Here is an 18,674-nt window from a genome sequence, read left to right as displayed (position 1 = left end):
AATACTTGTTAAATAAATGAATGTATGAATACTTCTGTATCATAAGATAGAAGTTTCAAGAAGTTACTAAAGTTAATCATGAATTCTTGAGGCCCATGTGCTACATTTCATCCAGTTGCAAAGGTCGTCTCTTTCTGAATAGCTTCTTTCATTGTTGAGGTGAATGTAAAGAGTATGAGATAATTCTGGAAGAAATTACTATAATATCTAATGAGCCTCTGTACTCTTTTGGTCTTGGTAACAAGATGAGAGAAAGAAGATGTTTTAGGTAGAAAATTAAAGTAATTTTATCTCTACCTGGAAAGGCAACAATGGAGCCTAGGGAATCAGCATATTATTCCAGCAATATTTAAGGGGTTGAAGTGTGGTGTAATCTCAGACTGATTTATTGAAAGAAATTGAGTAAAAGTCCAAAAGTAACTATGTGGATAGGGAAGAGGTTTAAATAGTGACAGATGTTGCTCTAAGGGTTGGTAGGCTATCAATTGTAGGAATATCTGGATTACTATTGTAAATTGCTTTACTATCCTAGATGAGAATGAAATCTAGTTTTTTAAATTATTTGCATTATATAGCAAAGGTACATGAAAGTCATGAGCATAGTTTGCAAGCGTTAACTAACATGCTTAGCATCCTTACATGACCATGATTTAATAAAACCCTCTTAATAATCTGAAAATGCCTGGGGAAATTCACAACCAAGAAATGGTGGATCTAATGCACCTTTCTCTAAGTCACAATTTTGCATGTGAACAAATAATTAAGTGCTCAGTAAATGTCCCACTTTCGTGTTTTGAACAGGGTTTCAAAGAACCCAAGAAATACATTGCTGCACAAGGTAATTTATTTGATAGTCCAATATTCTTTTTGGAAAATTGTTTTGTAGCGCTTGTAAGAAACTATTTCCTATATGCTTATATTTGTTTACCATCTAGGCCCCAGAGATGAAACTGTTGATGATTTCTGGAGGATGATCTGGGAACAGAAAGCCACAGTTATTGTCATGGTAACTCGATGTGAAGAAGGAAACAGGGTAAGAACCCAGAAGATTCACAGGGCAGATGTTGGGTTAGGAAAAGGAAGTGTTACATTGCATTTAGAAAAACCACATCTATGTGCTTGATGACTAAAACAGACAGTGCTCTACTTTAACCAGTGTTGAAAATTTGATTTAAATATTTCACAAATACAGAAAAATAAAATTTCTACCTATGTAAATATATGTCTGTATACACAACATTTAAATACTTTATTGCTAGTCTTTGATTTGATCCCTATATCTTTGGTGTTGTTCAAAGTTCAGCATATTAGGGCGGTGCCTGTGGCTCAAAGGAGTTGGGCACCGGCCCCATATACCGGAGGTGGTGGGTTCAAACTTGGCCCCGCCAAAAAAAATTAAAAAAAAAGTTCAGCATATTTTGATGTGCTGACTTCACAAGTGCTTGTGAATACTTAAAGCAAAACTGACCTTGGGGCAGATAGGTGGAAAGTCACATCATGTGACTTTCGAAAGAGCAATACCCTCTCTGCTTCGCAGCCTGAAATTTAACTGCCAGCAGTTGCATCCTTTTTGCTGAGCACTCAGCATCTCTTCTTATAATATGCAGCCAGACCTGGGAAGATCATCTTTCTGCTAAGTAATAGGAGGAAAATTCTTCTGGCAACATTCATTGATGGGGAGAAGAATACATTTCAAACATCACAATTTTAGGTGTACATGTGTTTAAAGAAAAATAGAGGAATGTACTAAGAATTTCAGATTAACACATTTTTGGTTTTCAAAGAAAGTTTAACAAGAATTGTCTAAATGAAAAAAGGAAATAATTAATGATTTCTCAATATAGAACAAGTGTGCAGAATACTGGCCTTCGATGGAAGAAGGCACTCGGGCTTTTGGAGATGTTGTTGTGAAGATCAATGAACACAAAAGATGTCCAGATTATATCATTCAAAAATTGAACGTTACAAATGTGAGTCTGTTTTATTATGTAATTTTGTTTTGATACTGTTTTTATTTTTATAGTAATACAATTCTGTATTATTACATCAGAGGGATTAAAATCTACCTGGGAAAAATTATTTTTAATGACTTTAGGAGGACAAGTTGGGTTAGAATGCAAGTCAGGGTCAAATTTAAGTCCCTAGATGAGAAATGTCTGTCTAAGCCAAGCCCAAAGTATCTAGTATGCCACGAGCCTTGATGTATTTTTAAAAAAGGAAAATTACATTAGATATTTGAACATAGGATTAAATTATTGAATGAATTAACAAATAGACCTGATTTTCAACAGCTGCTTATGCTTATAGGAAGAATGTTTGTACAAATGACATACTTAGAGATTACTTTAAGAAGTATAAATTCTACCAAGGTAGAAGAGATAAAATGTTTAGTTCAAAAAATAAAGAGATCAGTGTGGCCTCAGATATTAATTAAAATGGGGGCAATTTTATATATTATGTGATTATATTTATATGAGAAATCGTAACAGGCAAACCTGTAAAGACAGAAAGGAGATTAATGGTTGCCCAGGGCTGAGGGAGTGGAGTAGAAATCGGGGGTAGCTACTAACGGGTTCAGATTTTCATTTTGTGGTGACAAGAATGTTCTATAATTAGATAGTGGTGATGATTGTACCTCTCTGTGAATGTACTTAAGACACTGAATTGTACATTTTAAATGTGTGAACTTTATGGTATGTAAAAAACTTGACAGAGCTGCGTAAGAAATGCAAGTCTTTATATAGGGCATTGACATTTTCTCTGAATTTCATTTGTTGGAGGGCTTTTAGTAATGTCAATTTTATTTCCATATAGGCCAGTTACATTTCCCCCAAGTAGAGCAGACTTACTGTATATTCTCCCAAGGCCTTCTTAGGCTCCGTGGCGTTACAGCTAGGCTATGAGGACTCTGGCATCGCCCTCCCAGTGGTTCATGGCTAAGTATTTGATTGATTAAGCCACAAAAGCCCTCAATCCATAGATAAAGGGGTACAGATAGAGGCTGATCCCCATCTGGCTGCATCAATTAGTCTGAACTCAGTGTTCTTAACCACCTCAGTTTTTCCCATCAGAACGAATACATACTTTAGTAATTTTTTTCTTTTTATTTTTTTAAAGCTTTTGTTTGTTTCTTCTGCTGACTGAATGTAGAAGGTTCTTCAGACCTAGTCAGAGAATTATGATTTATGCATCTCCTGCTGATTTCCTTGAAACTAGGGGACGAACATGTCATCCGGGGCTCACTTTCCTCAATTCCTTCTCTACCTTCTCAGTTCTGTGAGGGCCTAAAGAAGATGGTGTTAACCCAATAGCTAATCAGCTCTTCTTCACCTGAAAAATAGTCCTGTCTCCTGGCCCACCAAGCAGAAGTATTTCAAACAACTGTGAGGATGACCTTCACTTTATATCTTTTCACACACACATTCAAAGCCTCCCACCCACCACTACCACGCCCCTTTTCCTGTGGTGTGTTTGCTTTGGCAGCATGAAAATTCCTAGGAGTTTCGTCTATACTTACCTTGCCTTACTTACTTTCCTGGTAAGTTGCGGCTCACTGGGTCATGCATGCCAGTCCTCTGTGGTATCTCAACTTAATTAAAAAGGAAAATGCAATTATAGCTGCAAAACACTTAGTGGATGCCTGAGGAATTATGGACCCTTTGGCGTAGTTTATGTTTGCATGGGGAGATGTGTGTACTGGTCCTCCCTTCCACTCGCTTCTGTCCCATAGTTTGCTTTAAAAATCATCTCAAAGAAACTATTGTCTCAACTAGAAAAAAGAAAAAGCAACTGGAAGAGAAGTGACTCACATTCAGTTTACCAGCTGGCCAGACCATGGAGTTCCGGACGACCCCCACCTGCTGCTGAAGCTGAGAAGGAGAGTGAACGCTTTCAGCAACTTCTTCAGCGGTCCCGTGGTGGTGCACTGCAGGTGAATCAAGAACTCAACCGCGTGGGGGCACTAGCCTGTCGGCATTCTCACACCTGCCCTGGGCTCACTGGGATGTCCTCCCCAATGGCAGTTGCAATTTGGGGCACAATCGGCAAGAGAAACTTATATTCCTACCTCTCCTTCACACTCGACGATGTTTTCTTCATTTCCCTGCTGTGAGCATGCCTTCACTTTTTCTGTTCATCCTCCCAGTGCTGGTGTTGGGCGCACAGGCACCTACATTGGAATTGATGCCATGCTGGAAGGCCTGGAAGCTGAGAACAAGGTGGATGTCTACGGTTATGTTGTCAAGCTGAGGCGACAGAGATGCCTGATGGTGCAAGTGGAGGTTCGTACTAATCTTTAGAGATTATCCCCACCTTCCTGTTTGCACTTCAATCATTTTGGGTGGTAGGAATGACCTTAAAAGAAATACAAAATCCTCACAGCTTCAGTGGATGGAAATAGTTAGAAATATTTTGTATTAGTACTTTAAATCACTGTGAATGAAGGATAAATATAAAATGTATTTGAAGCAAATAATGGGGCAGCACCTGTGGCTCAAGAAGTAGGACGCTGGCCCCATATACCGGGGGTGGTGGGTGCAAGTCTGGCCCTGGCCCCAGCCAAAGTACAAAAAAAGGAAAGAAAAGAATGAAACACCATTTACACATACCAGATTGAGGGGAAAAAACACACTGAAGATAGATTTCACACCATAACATAAAATTAAAACTGAAGAGACAGAATAGTATGATGGTCAAAAGACTGGTTTTTGGAAGTAGACTTCTCTCTCTAGCTCAGGCTGGTCTTGAACTCCTGACCTCAGGTGATCCTCTCACCTCGGCCTCCAAAAGTACTGGGATTACAGGCATGAGCCACCTCACGCCTGGCCTAGACTTCCAATTTTAAATTTTGCCTCTATGACTATGGACTCTTGGACAAGTTTTTTAAATTTTTCTGTACCTTGCTTAAGTCATTTGTAAAATGGAGGTAATGATAGTACAAATTCATTTAAACAATCACTTTAAACATGTCATTTATTCAGTAATTCTAAGTGATGGTTATTATTGAAAATGTCTGTACTTGATCTAGAAATATCACATTTGTTTATACTCAAGAAAAGCACTTGCAAATATGAATAATTAAAAACGTGAAAGAATGTTCATTGCATTCAGCATAGTTAAAATAGCAAAAAAGTCTTGAATGTATATAAATAGGAGAATGGAAACACCAGGTGTATATATACATGCATTTACATATGTATCTCGATAGAGAAATTGTCAAACAGAATGTGACATGTGGAATCTTTGAACATCAAATGCTAAGCTGTAGTTGAAAGGAATAATCTAAGTTTACATCTCTCTATTTGGATAGAGACTCGGATGAAAACAATGAGTGAAAATAGTTGACAAATGAAACACAAGATATAATTTTTGTGATATTTTAAAAAATACAAATTGTATAATGTTTATATATTTATAAATACACATACATATCTATAAACAATGCAGAAGTATAAAACAGATTGTAAGCCAGAAAAAAAAAAACCTATTTCCTCTGGAGCATAAAATAGAGAGGAAGGCTAGGGCCAAAGTCAGGGGATGTGAGGTGGTAGGCAATTTTAGTATAAGTGATACTGAAGGAAGGGCAAGCGGTGGTAGTTAAAGAATTATCAGAGGCTCACTGCCTGTAGCTCAGCAGCTAGAGTGCCAGCCCCACATACGCCGGGGCTGGTGGGTTTAAACCCAGCCCAGGTCTGCCAAACAACAATGACAACTACAACCAAAAAATAGCCAGTGTTGTGGTGGGCACCTGTAGTCCCAGCTACTTGGGAGAGTAAGACAGGAGAATCGCCCAAGAGTTAGAGGTTGCTGTGAGCTGTGAGAACACGGGATTCTACCTAGGGCAACAGCTTGAGACTTTGTCTCAAAAAAAAAGAATTACCAGAAACATATTATTTCCTTAAGGATACTGAATTCAAATATGATAAATAGGAGTTGCTAAATATAGGTTTGGCATATTGGATCATTTTTAAAAAATAACGTTTTCTATTTTAAAGTGTTCTAAAAATGTTTTTGAAGTGCATCCTATGGAATAGAACTTGCTTTTTTCTCTCAAATGTACTGTGAAATTTATTAGTTTTGTATATTAGAAATTTGATTAACTCAGGACTGAAGGAAATTAACAGGCAATTTTTTTGTTTAGAATTTTTAGGTATGAAAAATACCAGGCAATGCACAGTACATAGACAAACTATTTAGCAAGCTTTTGTTCGTTTTTCTAAAAAAGTGGTCTGAAATTTTCCAGAGTTTGCTCATATTCTGGAAAACTCTGAGAGCCACCTTCCAGGATATTAAATGTGATATATATCAATTCTATTTTGCTATACTTTGTCTCAACTCTGGCAAAATTATGGGAATGTGAATTTTATTTAAATGTGACTCATAGGACTCTAAGCTTGCAATTAATTACCTGCATTTTTATTGAAACCGTAGGCACAGTACATCTTGATCCATCAGGCCTTAGTGGAGTATAATCAGTTTGGAGAAACAGAAGTGAGCTTGTCCGAACTGCATCCCTATCTACAAAATATGAAGAAAAGAGACCCACCGAGTGAGCCATCTCCACTGGAGGCTGAATTCCAGGTAATGACAGTGATAGCAACAACAGTCATCACAGGCAGTGTGTATCAGTGCTGACTGTTTTCTGGGGGTGACTATGCACTTGGCGAGCTCTTGCATTTGGCCTACGCCACAACCGATGGAGCACAGAGCGGGCACTAGGACACGGGGAGTTCAAGAGCAATACCTGAATTCACACAACTGTTACATAGGAGATTTGTTTAACCCAGAAATCTGATTCTACTGCTGACAATTTCAAACATTCCTCATTAAGCTGGTATAAAATAGCAAAATAATAATATAAAATAATAGTACATATTGGTCTGCCAAAGGCAAGGCAGCGTATCCTCTTCAGAAACTATATCTGGTTCTGGTTTGCAAAGGCAATAATTGGAGGAGTTTATGACTGCTTAGGAAGTTGAACTGGCTGGGGCTGGTAGATAGAAGGCAAAGTGTAAGTACATGTGTCCTAACTTATTTATTAGGCAATTATTCTGACAGCTAACCTAGGACATAGTTAACCGTGATTTCAGAGAGTTGGCATAGCTAGCTTCAGATGGCTCAGTTGTAAAAAAAATGTTCCTTAGCTTTTCTGTTTCACTTATGATTTCCCATGTATTGAGTCTTTCTGTAAATTACCAAACCAATCAATTCAAAGTTTTTCAACAAGATCAGCCATGTAATTTTAAGCAGATGCAGAACCATTTCATATTTAGGATCAAAGCGGGGCTAAGGTGGGGCATGCCGGTAGAACCTGTAAGAATCACTAGGTAACTCAATCCCCCTAGAAGACCTGTCCCCTCAAACAGAGGGCTGTTATAATTGTTGTTTTCTTGCAAAAAAAAAAGATGATAATTAACCATATTCAAGTCACTAACCCTACTAATCCACATATATACATATGCCATTTGGAGACAGTTGTACATTTAAGTTGAACACTTTTATGAGTGAGTATTCACCAAAACAAAGTATTCTTCACTGAACAAATATGATTGAATTTCTGCTTTGTGCCGAGCTCAATTCCTGGCACAAGAGTTAAGTGATTTGCAAATGGACATGGGGAGAACGCATGCAATACTGTGAACCCCATCACAGACAATGGCTCTAAGGCTGATGGAAGCTGCGAAGATATTTCACCTAAGCAGATGGGAAGATGGAAAAGGAGAGTAGAGATGCAAGTCTGTTGGGGATTTGGTGATGGGAAGTTGAGGCAACTCTTGCCTGATTGTCATTTCTTAAAAATATATGATGCAGCAAGATTATCAGTTGGGAGCTGAGGGGTACTGTAGTGAGTCAGATCAAGAAGAGTTTAATTCCTGAGGTAGTGGAAAGAGTATGAGCTAGTTATCTCAAAATAGGAAATCGATCTCCCCAGGCAAAAGTAGTGAGACTGTCAGAAATTATTTTGCGATGACTTGAAATTTATGGTCATGAATTTAGAGAGGAATTAGTTATATTGTTTTCCATGGGGATATTGAGCTCTCTGGGGCTAGAGGTGATGGTTGGGTTAAACCTATCTGGATTTTGAAAGTGACTGTTTGAAAGCGAGGAGGCGAAAGAGTTGAAGGTGTTGATAAATGAATGATTCTAGTGGTGGCCACCTGCAGCATGTGAGAACAATTTGCGAAGGCAGTATGTGAGAATGTGGGTAGAATTGAAGATTGCCAGGTTGAAGATAACTACAAGGCATCCTAAAAGTGGTACTAAAGTCACCATCCGTAAGAAAAACGGGACATTGTCACTACCTCTGACTTTATTTATGAAACATTCACTACAAAATGTTACAAGATATTCTCTACGTGTTGGCCATCTCTTTGTAAAATTAGGGAATGAGGCTGAAGAGACAGGAGAATAGCCCTGAAGGCTTCTGATGCTGCCGTGAGGTTTGCTGGTTTCTAACAAGAATGAGAAGCCTCCAAAGATCCTGGGAGGGACATCTTCTGTTTTGCATTTTAGAAGGAGTAGAGCAAACAAGAGGGAAGATAAGTTAAGAAACTGTTGATGTTCCCCAAGTAAAAAAATGAAGGTGAACTGGACTAAGGAGGACAGAAAACTGAAAAGACGTGGGAGCGTCCTCAGTAGTAAGAGGGATCTTGCGGACTAGCACTGTCAGGGAGACAGTCTGCCAGGTGTAAGCAAATGAAGTGTCAACGTTGGAAGCCTGTGCCAAGTCTTCTGTGAACGCTGTGTCTGCAGAGTTTATTTCTGAGAATTTTTAATGATTTACCATTGCTTTTGCAATAGGGATAATACTCAATGTCTGCTTAGCGCTTTCAACTTAACGTAAGCACTAACGATGCGACTTTGCTATCAAGCAGCTCTAAGAAAGAAGCACATGCTCTTGTGTAATTATATATATATTCAGTTCAAACTTAACATACTAAAAGTACCACATACCTAAGCACTTGAAAGGAAAAGTTTAGAGGCAAACTTAAAAACTGTAAGTTCTAGGGCGTGTATGGAAATTTCCCCCAATTTAATGAAATGCTTTTCTTTAGGGAACATCTTATGGCACAATAATAAACTAAGCCAATATTCACATTGTAAAGGAGTTTTCCACTCTGTTTTTTTTTTTCCTCAGAGACTTCCTTCATATAGGAGCTGGAGGACACAGCACATTGGAAATCAAGAAGAAAATAAAAATAAAAACAGGAGTTCTAATGTCATTCCCTGTATGTAGTTTATTTTACTTTATTCTTTGTATCAGATGAAGTTAATCTCTCGTTTGGATTTGTTTAATGTGAGACACACATGCACAGAAATGATCTTGGAGCAAGTTTTTAAATATTTGGTTGATGATAGAGAAGAAATTAATAGGCTATTTAAATTTTGGTGACATGGATAGTAAACGTTCAGAACCCTTTCTTAGAAGCACTTACAAGAGACTTTTGGAGGATCGACTATATTCAGTGTTTTCTTTCTACAGATTATTTCAGAAATGGGTTGTCAGAAAGATGAAACCTCCAAAGCTGGAAGAAAATAAAATCAAGTCTCTTTTATCAATTCTTTCTTATTTTTAGTTGATTCCCATTATTTACTCCAGAGCAATTGCCAAATAGCAAAATATTACATCTATTTCTTCAATTCATGTTTTCTTTTCTTCCCTTATTCCTGGGAGGTTGGAAGTAAGGGAAACTATTCTACGATCTGTCAATCATCAAATTTAACAGATTAAAATATGCACAGTTGGGCGGCGCCTGTGGCTCAGTGAGCAGGGCGCCAGCCCCATATACTGAGGGTGGTGGGTTCAAACCCAGCCCTGGCCGAACTGCAACAAAAAAATAGCCGGGTGTTGTGGCGGGCGCCTGTAGTCCCAGCTGCTCGGGAGGCTGAGGCAAGAGAATCACATAAGCCCAAGAGCTGGAGGTTGCTGTGAGCCGTGTGATGCCACGGCACTCTACCGAGGGCAGTAAAGTGAGACTCTGTCTCTACAAAAAAAAAAAAAAAAAAAAAATATACACAGTTTCCAAGACTTAAATTCTACTAATTAAGCATATTGATATGATTACATCTGGTACAACTTTATTTTTATTCAGCTGTATACACTGAAATTACCATGGACAAAATGTAACCCAAGCTAATAAACTAGACAACCAAATAAATCACATTAACACATAGCTGACCTAGCTAAATTCTGCAGAAGTCCTTATAAATACAGTTTAAAATATGGATTTGATTGTGATGTAGTTCATCAGACCATTTGGCCAGGCCATTATAAATTAATGAAATTGCAGAACAGTGAGAAATTATGAACCAAATAACTTTTAAACTAAATACTAAATAGGTAATAATTAATCTGAGATACCTATTTAATGTCGTTAATTTAATGTTAATAAAATATAATTAGGAAATCAAAATCTAAGCTACATATTTTAAACTGAGAACAAGCAGAATTATGATATTCCATAGAAAACAAAGAGTAAATAAATATATGAAAAATCATATCTATTTCTTTGACATGGAGTTATGTCCTATAAGTTTTGCTGGAACTTTTTTGGAATCTCCTTTCTCTTAGACTTAAAAAAATAATTTGTTAATCTATGAGTGTGGAATTTTATACTCTCATTCCACTTAGATTTACATCATGCAATCTGTCCCCTTAGAAATAGTTTTCCACTTGACAATGAAGCAGAAATTTGATGTTTTAAAGGAAGACTTACTACTAATTTATCTTACATAGATGACTTTAACAGAGTGCTACTTAAACATGAACTTGAAATGAGCAAGGAGAGTGAACATGATTCAGATGAATCCTCTGATGATGACAGTGACGCAGAGGAAACAAGCAAGTACATCAACGCATCTTTTATAATGGTAGGTGCTTACATTTCCAGAACTCAGAATCCAACCCTTCAAAAACCTTATCCACGTTATTAGGAATTTTTTATTTAATGATTTTATAAAAGAATAATGAACTTATTCCTAACTACGTAGTTGGTGATTGTCATGAAAGTTTCAATTTTTGATGCTATATTTTAATTCATGAACGACTTAGAAATATGAAAACTTCATGAGCTGATACAATATAAGACAATGCTGTTGGTTATATGTTATGACTAATAGGATTATGGTCATGCTAATGTTTGAAATAATAAAATTTGAGCGAATGTAAGTATTTGAAAAGGTTTATACATAGTTATCCAAATTGTAAGCAAAATCTAATTTGTGTATTTGCATAGTTAAAAACGTTTCATTCTGATTAACTGAATTATTAAGTGAATAGGTACTATTTTTTTTTTAAAGAACCGAAAATTAAAACAAGGCAACTGTAGTCATTCGGCAAATACTTATTGGATGTACACTAAATTGGATTTATTTCTTTTTCAATTTTCCTAAAACACACATTAGAATATCAGTTTAATTATAAGGTAGTATATCAATATGTAGATGCCAGTTAATATGAGGACAGGTTGAGGATAAGTTAAATGTTTACTTAATTCCTTTAAAAATTTTGTACAGATTTAGGGAATATAAATTAAATTTCATTATGTGTATACACAGTGTATACTGGTAAAATCTTTGTTTTTAGTGTACCCATGACCCAGATAGTGTACATTGCCCCCATTAAGAATTCCTTTTTATAATCACTAGAATCACACTAACTTTTTTAAGGGAAAAAAAAAGGTTTTGAAAGACAAAACCAGTTCATTTTGCACGATTATATGTCCTAATCTTAATTGCACATTATTAGCTAAGAATTATCATTATTTGAATAAGTGCTTTGCATGTAAATATTACATTACTTCTAAGAATAGAAATCTTGATATTTTTATATAACAGCATTGATATCAAACTAAGTGACTATATTTCCAAATGGTTGTTTAAGAATCCACTCTGCTCTCTTCAGTTAATGGTAGTAACAAAGTCCTTCTTCTTTTTTTTTTTTTTAAGAGTTACTGGAAACCTGAAGTGATGATTGCTGCCCAGGGACCACTAAAAGAAACCATTAGTGATTTTTGGCAGATGATCTTTCAAAGAAAAGTCAAAGTGATTATCATGCTGACAGAGCTGCAGCAGGGAGAACAGGTTTGTACTTTGAGAGCCTTTTATTTTAAGTCTTTCTGTCATAAATAGTCTTGGATGGCTTACTTGATCGCTGTACCCATATCTGTGTCTTTTGGACTTTTCCACCACACAATTCAGTTTGTTCAGGCTCACCCCATTCACCCCAGCATTGGTCAGCTGTGTCTAGATTCTGACTGTCTTGCTCACCAACTGCCCAGGCCAGAGGAACGCCAGGTGACAACATGCGAGCAATAGCTATACCCACTTTCCCTCTATCTTCTTCAAGTGTTAAATAACAAACGTGTGACCCTCCACAATCAGGCCTTTGTATCTCTCTCTGTCCTCATTTCATTTTTATGTTTTCCGTACTCTCTGCCCTGGACAAGCAGGTTTACTGACTGAGTTTTAACATATCATTTACCTTCTTGTCACTGAAACATATTCTGTTGCTATTTCATATAACTAAATTTGCTCTTTCTATTTTGGCCCTAGGCATCTAACAAGGAAAAACTCCTGAAAAAATTTATCCATATCCTTCCTTCTTTATTCCCATGTAATATTTATTACCATAAGTGTCTATAGATAGGGAAAAACCTAAGATAGAATTTGATCTTTCACGTAATGACTGCAACACTTACTTGAGCCTCTCCTTAATAGCTAGAGTTATTATTAACATTTCCTTGGTGGGAAATGTTTTAGCAATTACCATGTTAAAACTCATTCATAGTACAACTTCATAAGAAGCAACAGCTTCAAGATTTATTATGTCTCTCTTGCTTGATCCACTTCCTCTGTACATAGAAAGTTGTTCTTTACTCTTATGTGTTTTTATCTTTTAGAAAACAAATGTATGTTCAGAATCTGGAACATATATATAAATGGCAGTAATCCTTTTCTTGATATAAATTGTGAAAGCCAGGAAATAGAATGGAAGTGCGTGCAGGAATGCCCCTCCTTGTCAGCAACTGTGAGATTTTAGTTGGTGGAAATCACTTTTCAGAGAGAGAAAACTCTTTTGTTCTTCATGAACTCTTCAGTCTGGCCCTTTGCATAGATACTCATTAATATTCCTGGAGCTGCTCATGGTTGGTCAACAAGATTCAAAAACAAAAATCTCCAAAAGGTGCAGCTTCCTTCCTCCAGGAGCAGTGGAGGAACAGTTGGACCTGAGTTATTATTGGAGGGGATGTGAATGATATCAGTTCATGTCAGCTATAGAATCTGAAGAGGCGATGATGAGCTCTGGAAAGGAAGAATAATTCTCAAAAGACCTACGCTAGGGAAGACGGAGCTGTTCCTGCAGCCTCCCAGCTACTTTGTCACCTTAGTCATGCTCAGGTTCCCTTTGTTTGCATGAGGAAAGATCCCATATTTATTAGATGAGTCTTCAACAGACCTAAAATATATTTTGGATTTGATGGGCATGTCTCAATTTTAGAACACAGTGTTTTTCATTTAACGGAGGAGAAGGAGGAGAGCACAAGCAAGCGAGAAAGTGATTGTCTGAACACTATAAATAGCAAATGGAATATTTGTGCAGAAGTTGTTGAACTATCTTCTTTTTAATCTAGGAAATCTGTGCTCAGTACTGGGGAGAAGGAAAGCAAACATACGGAGATATAGAAGTTGATATGAAAGACACAAACAAATCTTCAGCTTATACCCTCCGCGTCTTTGAACTGAGACATTCCAAGGTATAAAGATAATTTCAGGACTATCTGTGTTTGATGTAATTGTTCTGATAGCAAAACTATGATAAATTACTCTACATAAGCAAAATCACCATGTATATAATGTTTTAGGATACAACTTGTAAGTTATTTAAATGAAAGTAACAACTGTGAAGAAAATATGACCATCAGATTATAAAATAGGCTGAACTTCCCAGGAGTTAATGCTCCCTTCACTTCTGATTTTAGAGGAAAGATACTCGAACCGTGTACCAGTACCAGTATACGAACTGGAACGTGGAACAGCTTCCTGCAGAACCCAAAGAATTAATATCTATGATTCAGATCCTCAAACAAAAACTTCCCAAGAAAAATTCCAGCGAAGGGAATAAGCATCACAAGAGTGCACCTCTCCTCATTCACTGCAGGTAGGTGGGGTTTGTTTAGGATGTGATCTAAAACTATTGTAATGCCTGACTTCTTCCATCATATTTTCTCAAATTATATTTATTTCGGTATATAAAACACATAACCACAGTATACATCTTAAATGGGGTCAATCACTCTCTCAGTTATGTTTCCTAGCATCACTGTCATAAAATATATATTTAGAAATGATTATAATGTAGTGCAATCATTTTAGGCTGTGTTTCTTAACACATGTCTCCTGTCATCTTTGACTCCTGGTACCTAATACAGAGCACAACATATCGCTTTTCCTAAATGAATTAATGAATGGAAGGAAGTGTGAGTGGACAGGCTGATAACATCACGTTGAATATACACTTACGTTCCTTAATCCACTCTATCCATCACAGAGTTAGGTGAACTGAATGTTTTACCTTCCATAATCATATCTTTAGTTAAATATTAAGGGAACTCTCTTAGCAACTTTGATTTGAAGCCCATTGTGTGATCTAAACTGACACAAAGGCAAAGACTGTGACAGTATAAATCTTTCTTGAGGTTATCAATTTCTGTTATGCTGACCCTTAAATTTCATGTCTATGTATATATACCTTAGATAAATGAGATTGGAAAAAGAATGTATAATATAAAAAGTTTATATTAAAAAGAATATCTTGGTACTGTAATCCTAGCACCCTGGGAGGCTGAGGCGGGAGCATTGCCTGAGCTCAGGAGTTCAAGACCAGCCTGGGCAAGAGTGAGACTCCATTTCTAAAAATAGTCAGCTGTAGTCCCAGCTTCTAGGGAGGCTGAGGCAAGAGACTCACTTGAGCCAAGAGTCTGAGGTTGCTGTGAGCTATGACGCCACTACCAAGGGTAACAAAGTGAGACTCTGTCTAAAAAACAAACAAACAAACAAACAAAAACAGGATATCTAGGTAAATGAAAAAAATGGTAAAATAAAATGAGAAATCTGAATCTAGTGAAATGCTTTTGGAATTTGTGAACAAGTTCATTATTAGTATTGGGGCTGCACACCCTGGAATCAAGCCCTGGGAGAGGTACTGCTACTTCAGCATTTATGTGAAACTTCAAAGGTGAAGCTTACATGGAAAGATAGCTGAAGAAGAGAATTTTAGGCTGTCAAACTTTCTGCGTTCCTTAGATATGGTTGAATACCTCCAACATCTTCTTTAGTTATGCATGATAACGTCCTTCTGATAACATGTTATTTAAATCAGATATTTATTATAATGTTTCTGTGCCTCGCATAGCTTGGTATGTTACTTGTTTGCCCTCTTTGGAAAAAATATTCCACCAGGTATCCCTTTTTTAGTAATGTAGAAGTGGGAACATGTATAAAACATGGTAGAAAGGCAGCAACATGGTAGAAAGCCAGGCACCTGTGGGTGTAGGAATTTACAAAATTTAAGGTTTAGTATTTCTGGTTCTGTCAGTTTTTAGCTGTGCCTTGATCGTCCCTAAATCTTGGTTTGCTCATCTGTCAAACTGACATGATGCTGCTTCCAAAAACTTCAGCTATAAATAAAAATGCATCAAGATCTATAAAATACTAAACAGGGGCATATTTTGAAAGCTTATGGCAGGTATTTTGTAAACTATAAGATTATCATAGTCTCACGTTGAAAAAGTTTGCCTAAAGAACGCATTTCACATAAATAATTTGGCTCCTAAGACTGGAATAAAATAATTATAATAAACATGAAGCAAAAATATGTTCCTTCTCTTTCTGTTTTTATTCTGACATCATTTTTAGTAAAATACAGAATTCTTTTCTTTTTTTTATCATTTCTTCCTTTTATAGAGATGGATCTCAGCAAACAGGAATAGTTTGTGCTTTGCTAAATCTCTTGGAAAGTGCAGAGACAGAAGAGATGGTGGATGTTTTTCAAGTAGTAAAAGCTCTACGCAAAGCGAGACCGGGAATGGTTTCCGTGTTTGTAAGTTCACGTCCCTGCTGCTTCTGATGCACTTTGGATTTCGATTTTGACAGTCTCCTTTCCTCTCCCCTCCTCTCCTCTCCTTTCCTTTCCTCTTTCCCCCCTTTCCTTCCTTTACATCTCTTCTATTTTCCTTTCTATTTTTTCTTCTATTTTTACATGATAATTTACATTGAATTATTATCAATATAAATAAGAGTTTTATTCAAAATTAGAGTTTGCCAGCCTTTTGTGGCGATAGTTTGTGAGAGTATTTCCTTAAACGCTGACGAATTCCCTAATTTCTCTTCCTTTAATCCTGTGTCCATTAGTGGAGGTATGTAAAAAGCCAACCTCAGATTTAGTGGCCTAAACAAATAACATTCATTATATGTAGTAGTTTCACAACCTACTGCTCTAACCATCTCCTGAGTTGTTCTACTGATCCCCTGAGGCGCAGCCAATGGAGGCCAGCTGACCCCGGTGTGTGCCGTCAGCTGATCCGTCTGCTGGGGTCTGAATGGTCTGACATTATCTCTGCTGCCAGTCACCTGGCACGTGGCTGCCATGGCTGTGGCAACAGGGGCGAGTAGGTCTCTCCTCATCCACAAGAGTAACCCAGGCTTATTCACAAGAAAGGGGCTGTATCAAGAGCAGGAACAGACTTGTGTGAGACTGCTTGAGGCTCAACTTGAATATGACACACCATGCCTTCTTGTTTATTTTTGTTAGCCAAACAAGTCCCCAGACCAGTCCAGATTCACAAAGTAGAGAAACAGATTCCCCTTCATGTTGAAGAGAACTGTGAAGTCACATTGCAAGAAATGTGTGTACAAGGAGGATAATAAGTGTTATATTTTTGTGATCAATTTATCATGTGACAGAGAAATTATAGGAAGACTATAAGCCAGGGCATGGAATTTAACCTAGGGGGACCAGTGTAGGCTTCTGGAAGCCGATGATTCCGGCTGTGATTATCAAATGCTGTGTAGGCATTAGCTGAGAGGGTAATAAATAATAAAATTAAACTAAAAACTAAACTAAACCACTTAGTTTCTTTGTTATTCATATGAACATATCAGAGTACTTTGCTGTCATCCAGGAATTCCACAAATAATTTATTATTTCTTGCTAATTTTTACCTCCCCAATATAATAATAATTACATCAACTTTATGGATATGATTTCTTGCTTCTTTCTAGGAGCAATACCAATTCCTGTATGATACCATGGCCAGCACCTACCCTGCCCAGAATGGACAAGTAAAGAAAAACAACAATCAGGAAGATAAAATTGAATTTGATAATGAAGTGGACAAAGGGAAGCAGGCTGCCAATTGTGTTACTCTGCCTGGTGCCCCAGATAAGGTCCATGAAGGAAGCAAGGAGGCCGAGAGCTCTGAACCCATAGGTGGCGCTGAGGGGCCCGAACATTCTGCCAATGGCCCTGCAAGTCCAGCCTTAACTCACAGTACATAGGAAAAGATATAAATGGGCATCTCAAAACTTATGTGTTCTGTTTTTCTAGAATTAGGAGAGGAAAAATATGTGGATTAATGAAATACATTGAACCGATAGTTGTGGGGAGTTTCTGTTTTACTACTCTAGAAAAATATTTAAGGTAGTTGTGGTAAAACCTATTGTACAGTCTTGTGGTTTTTTTTGAAATGGTATCTATCATTTGGCTTCTTAGGTGTCACATGTATGTTCATGTGAGAGTGTGTGTGTGTCTGAGAGCGAGAGAGACAGAAAGAGACTACTTTCAAGTGAATCTAACCTCTCGGTAAAATTTGACTTTTTGATTTTCTGAAAAAATAAAGACATTTTATACTGGAAGTGTTAGCTTAGTTGGAAGGCTCTGTTTTTTAATCATAAATTCTATGTACTCTTGTATGAATTGCAACATGTACATTTCCAGAATGACCTCAAGATGGCCTCCTTGTTCTACTCATATATAAATATATCTCTCACAGTTTACTTGTTTATTTCTAGAGATAGCACATATGTGTTTATGCAGAGCTAGTACAAAAAAGTTAACTCAATTGACATTTGGCAGTCTTATCCTCCAGAGATTAGGAGTTTGTCCAATCTTTGAAAGGATATTAATCTAAGTTACAAATTTCTAGTGAACCTATCTTGGTTGTCTTCACATGTGGTTTACAGTTTTACAATATGGATAATTGTCTGTGCAACATTGGAAATTTATTTCTTGATACTTTTGACCACAAATTATGTTTGTTACAATTGAACTTAAATAAATATATTTAAAATAAACAAATGCAATAAGTATTAAAATCTACTATATGAAAATAGAAGCATACAGATGTATTTGTGTTAAATATTTACACACGAAAACCAATGTAGCTATTTTTCTGGACTTCACATTCATATGAGAAATATGCATATTTCCTATGCTAAAGTCTACCGTGGACTCTCATTAAAGTGCATTTACTCTGAATTTCTCAATGGTTTACCAATTACCAGAAACTGATATCCATAATTATAATAAAATTCAACTATCTTTTCTTGTTTGTAATACATTGTGTTACATGTTCGTACATGAAATAATTGAGCGCCTATTAGAATGTAGGTTTAAT

The 18,674-nt window shown here is 36.8% G+C and overlaps 1 protein-coding gene across 4 annotated transcripts in view; it reads left to right on the top strand.

Annotated features, from left to right (window-relative positions):
- Nucleotides 1–18,615, top strand: part of PTPRC (protein tyrosine phosphatase receptor type C) — a 118,245-nt gene extending 99,630 nt beyond the window's left edge. For all 4 annotated transcript variants that reach the window (XM_053606766.1, XM_053606764.1, XM_053606765.1 and 1 more), the window contains 13 exons: nt 802–838; nt 936–1,033; nt 1,845–1,970; nt 3,774–3,931; nt 4,145–4,280; nt 6,430–6,579; nt 9,137–9,227; nt 10,736–10,869; nt 11,947–12,081; nt 13,632–13,754; nt 13,980–14,158; nt 15,964–16,099; nt 17,281–18,615. In XM_053606766.1, coding sequence (XP_053462741.1) covers nt 802–838; nt 936–1,033; nt 1,845–1,970; nt 3,774–3,931; nt 4,145–4,280; nt 6,430–6,579; nt 9,137–9,227; nt 10,736–10,869; nt 11,947–12,081; nt 13,632–13,754; nt 13,980–14,158; nt 15,964–16,099; nt 17,281–17,556 — 1,779 coding nt within the window. In that variant the 3' untranslated portion in view covers nt 17,557–18,615. The remainder of the gene's footprint in view (nt 1–801; nt 839–935; nt 1,034–1,844; nt 1,971–3,773; nt 3,932–4,144; nt 4,281–6,429; nt 6,580–9,136; nt 9,228–10,735; nt 10,870–11,946; nt 12,082–13,631; nt 13,755–13,979; nt 14,159–15,963; nt 16,100–17,280) is intronic.
- Nucleotides 18,616–18,674: the final 59 nt, after the last annotated feature.

Source organism: Nycticebus coucang, chromosome 10 (assembly GCF_027406575.1).
Source record: "Nycticebus coucang isolate mNycCou1 chromosome 10, mNycCou1.pri, whole genome shotgun sequence".
Taxonomy (NCBI): Eukaryota; Metazoa; Chordata; class Mammalia; order Primates; family Lorisidae; genus Nycticebus; species Nycticebus coucang.
Note: the sequence above shows the minus strand (reverse complement) of the source record. Positions and strands in the feature narration are given on the sequence as shown.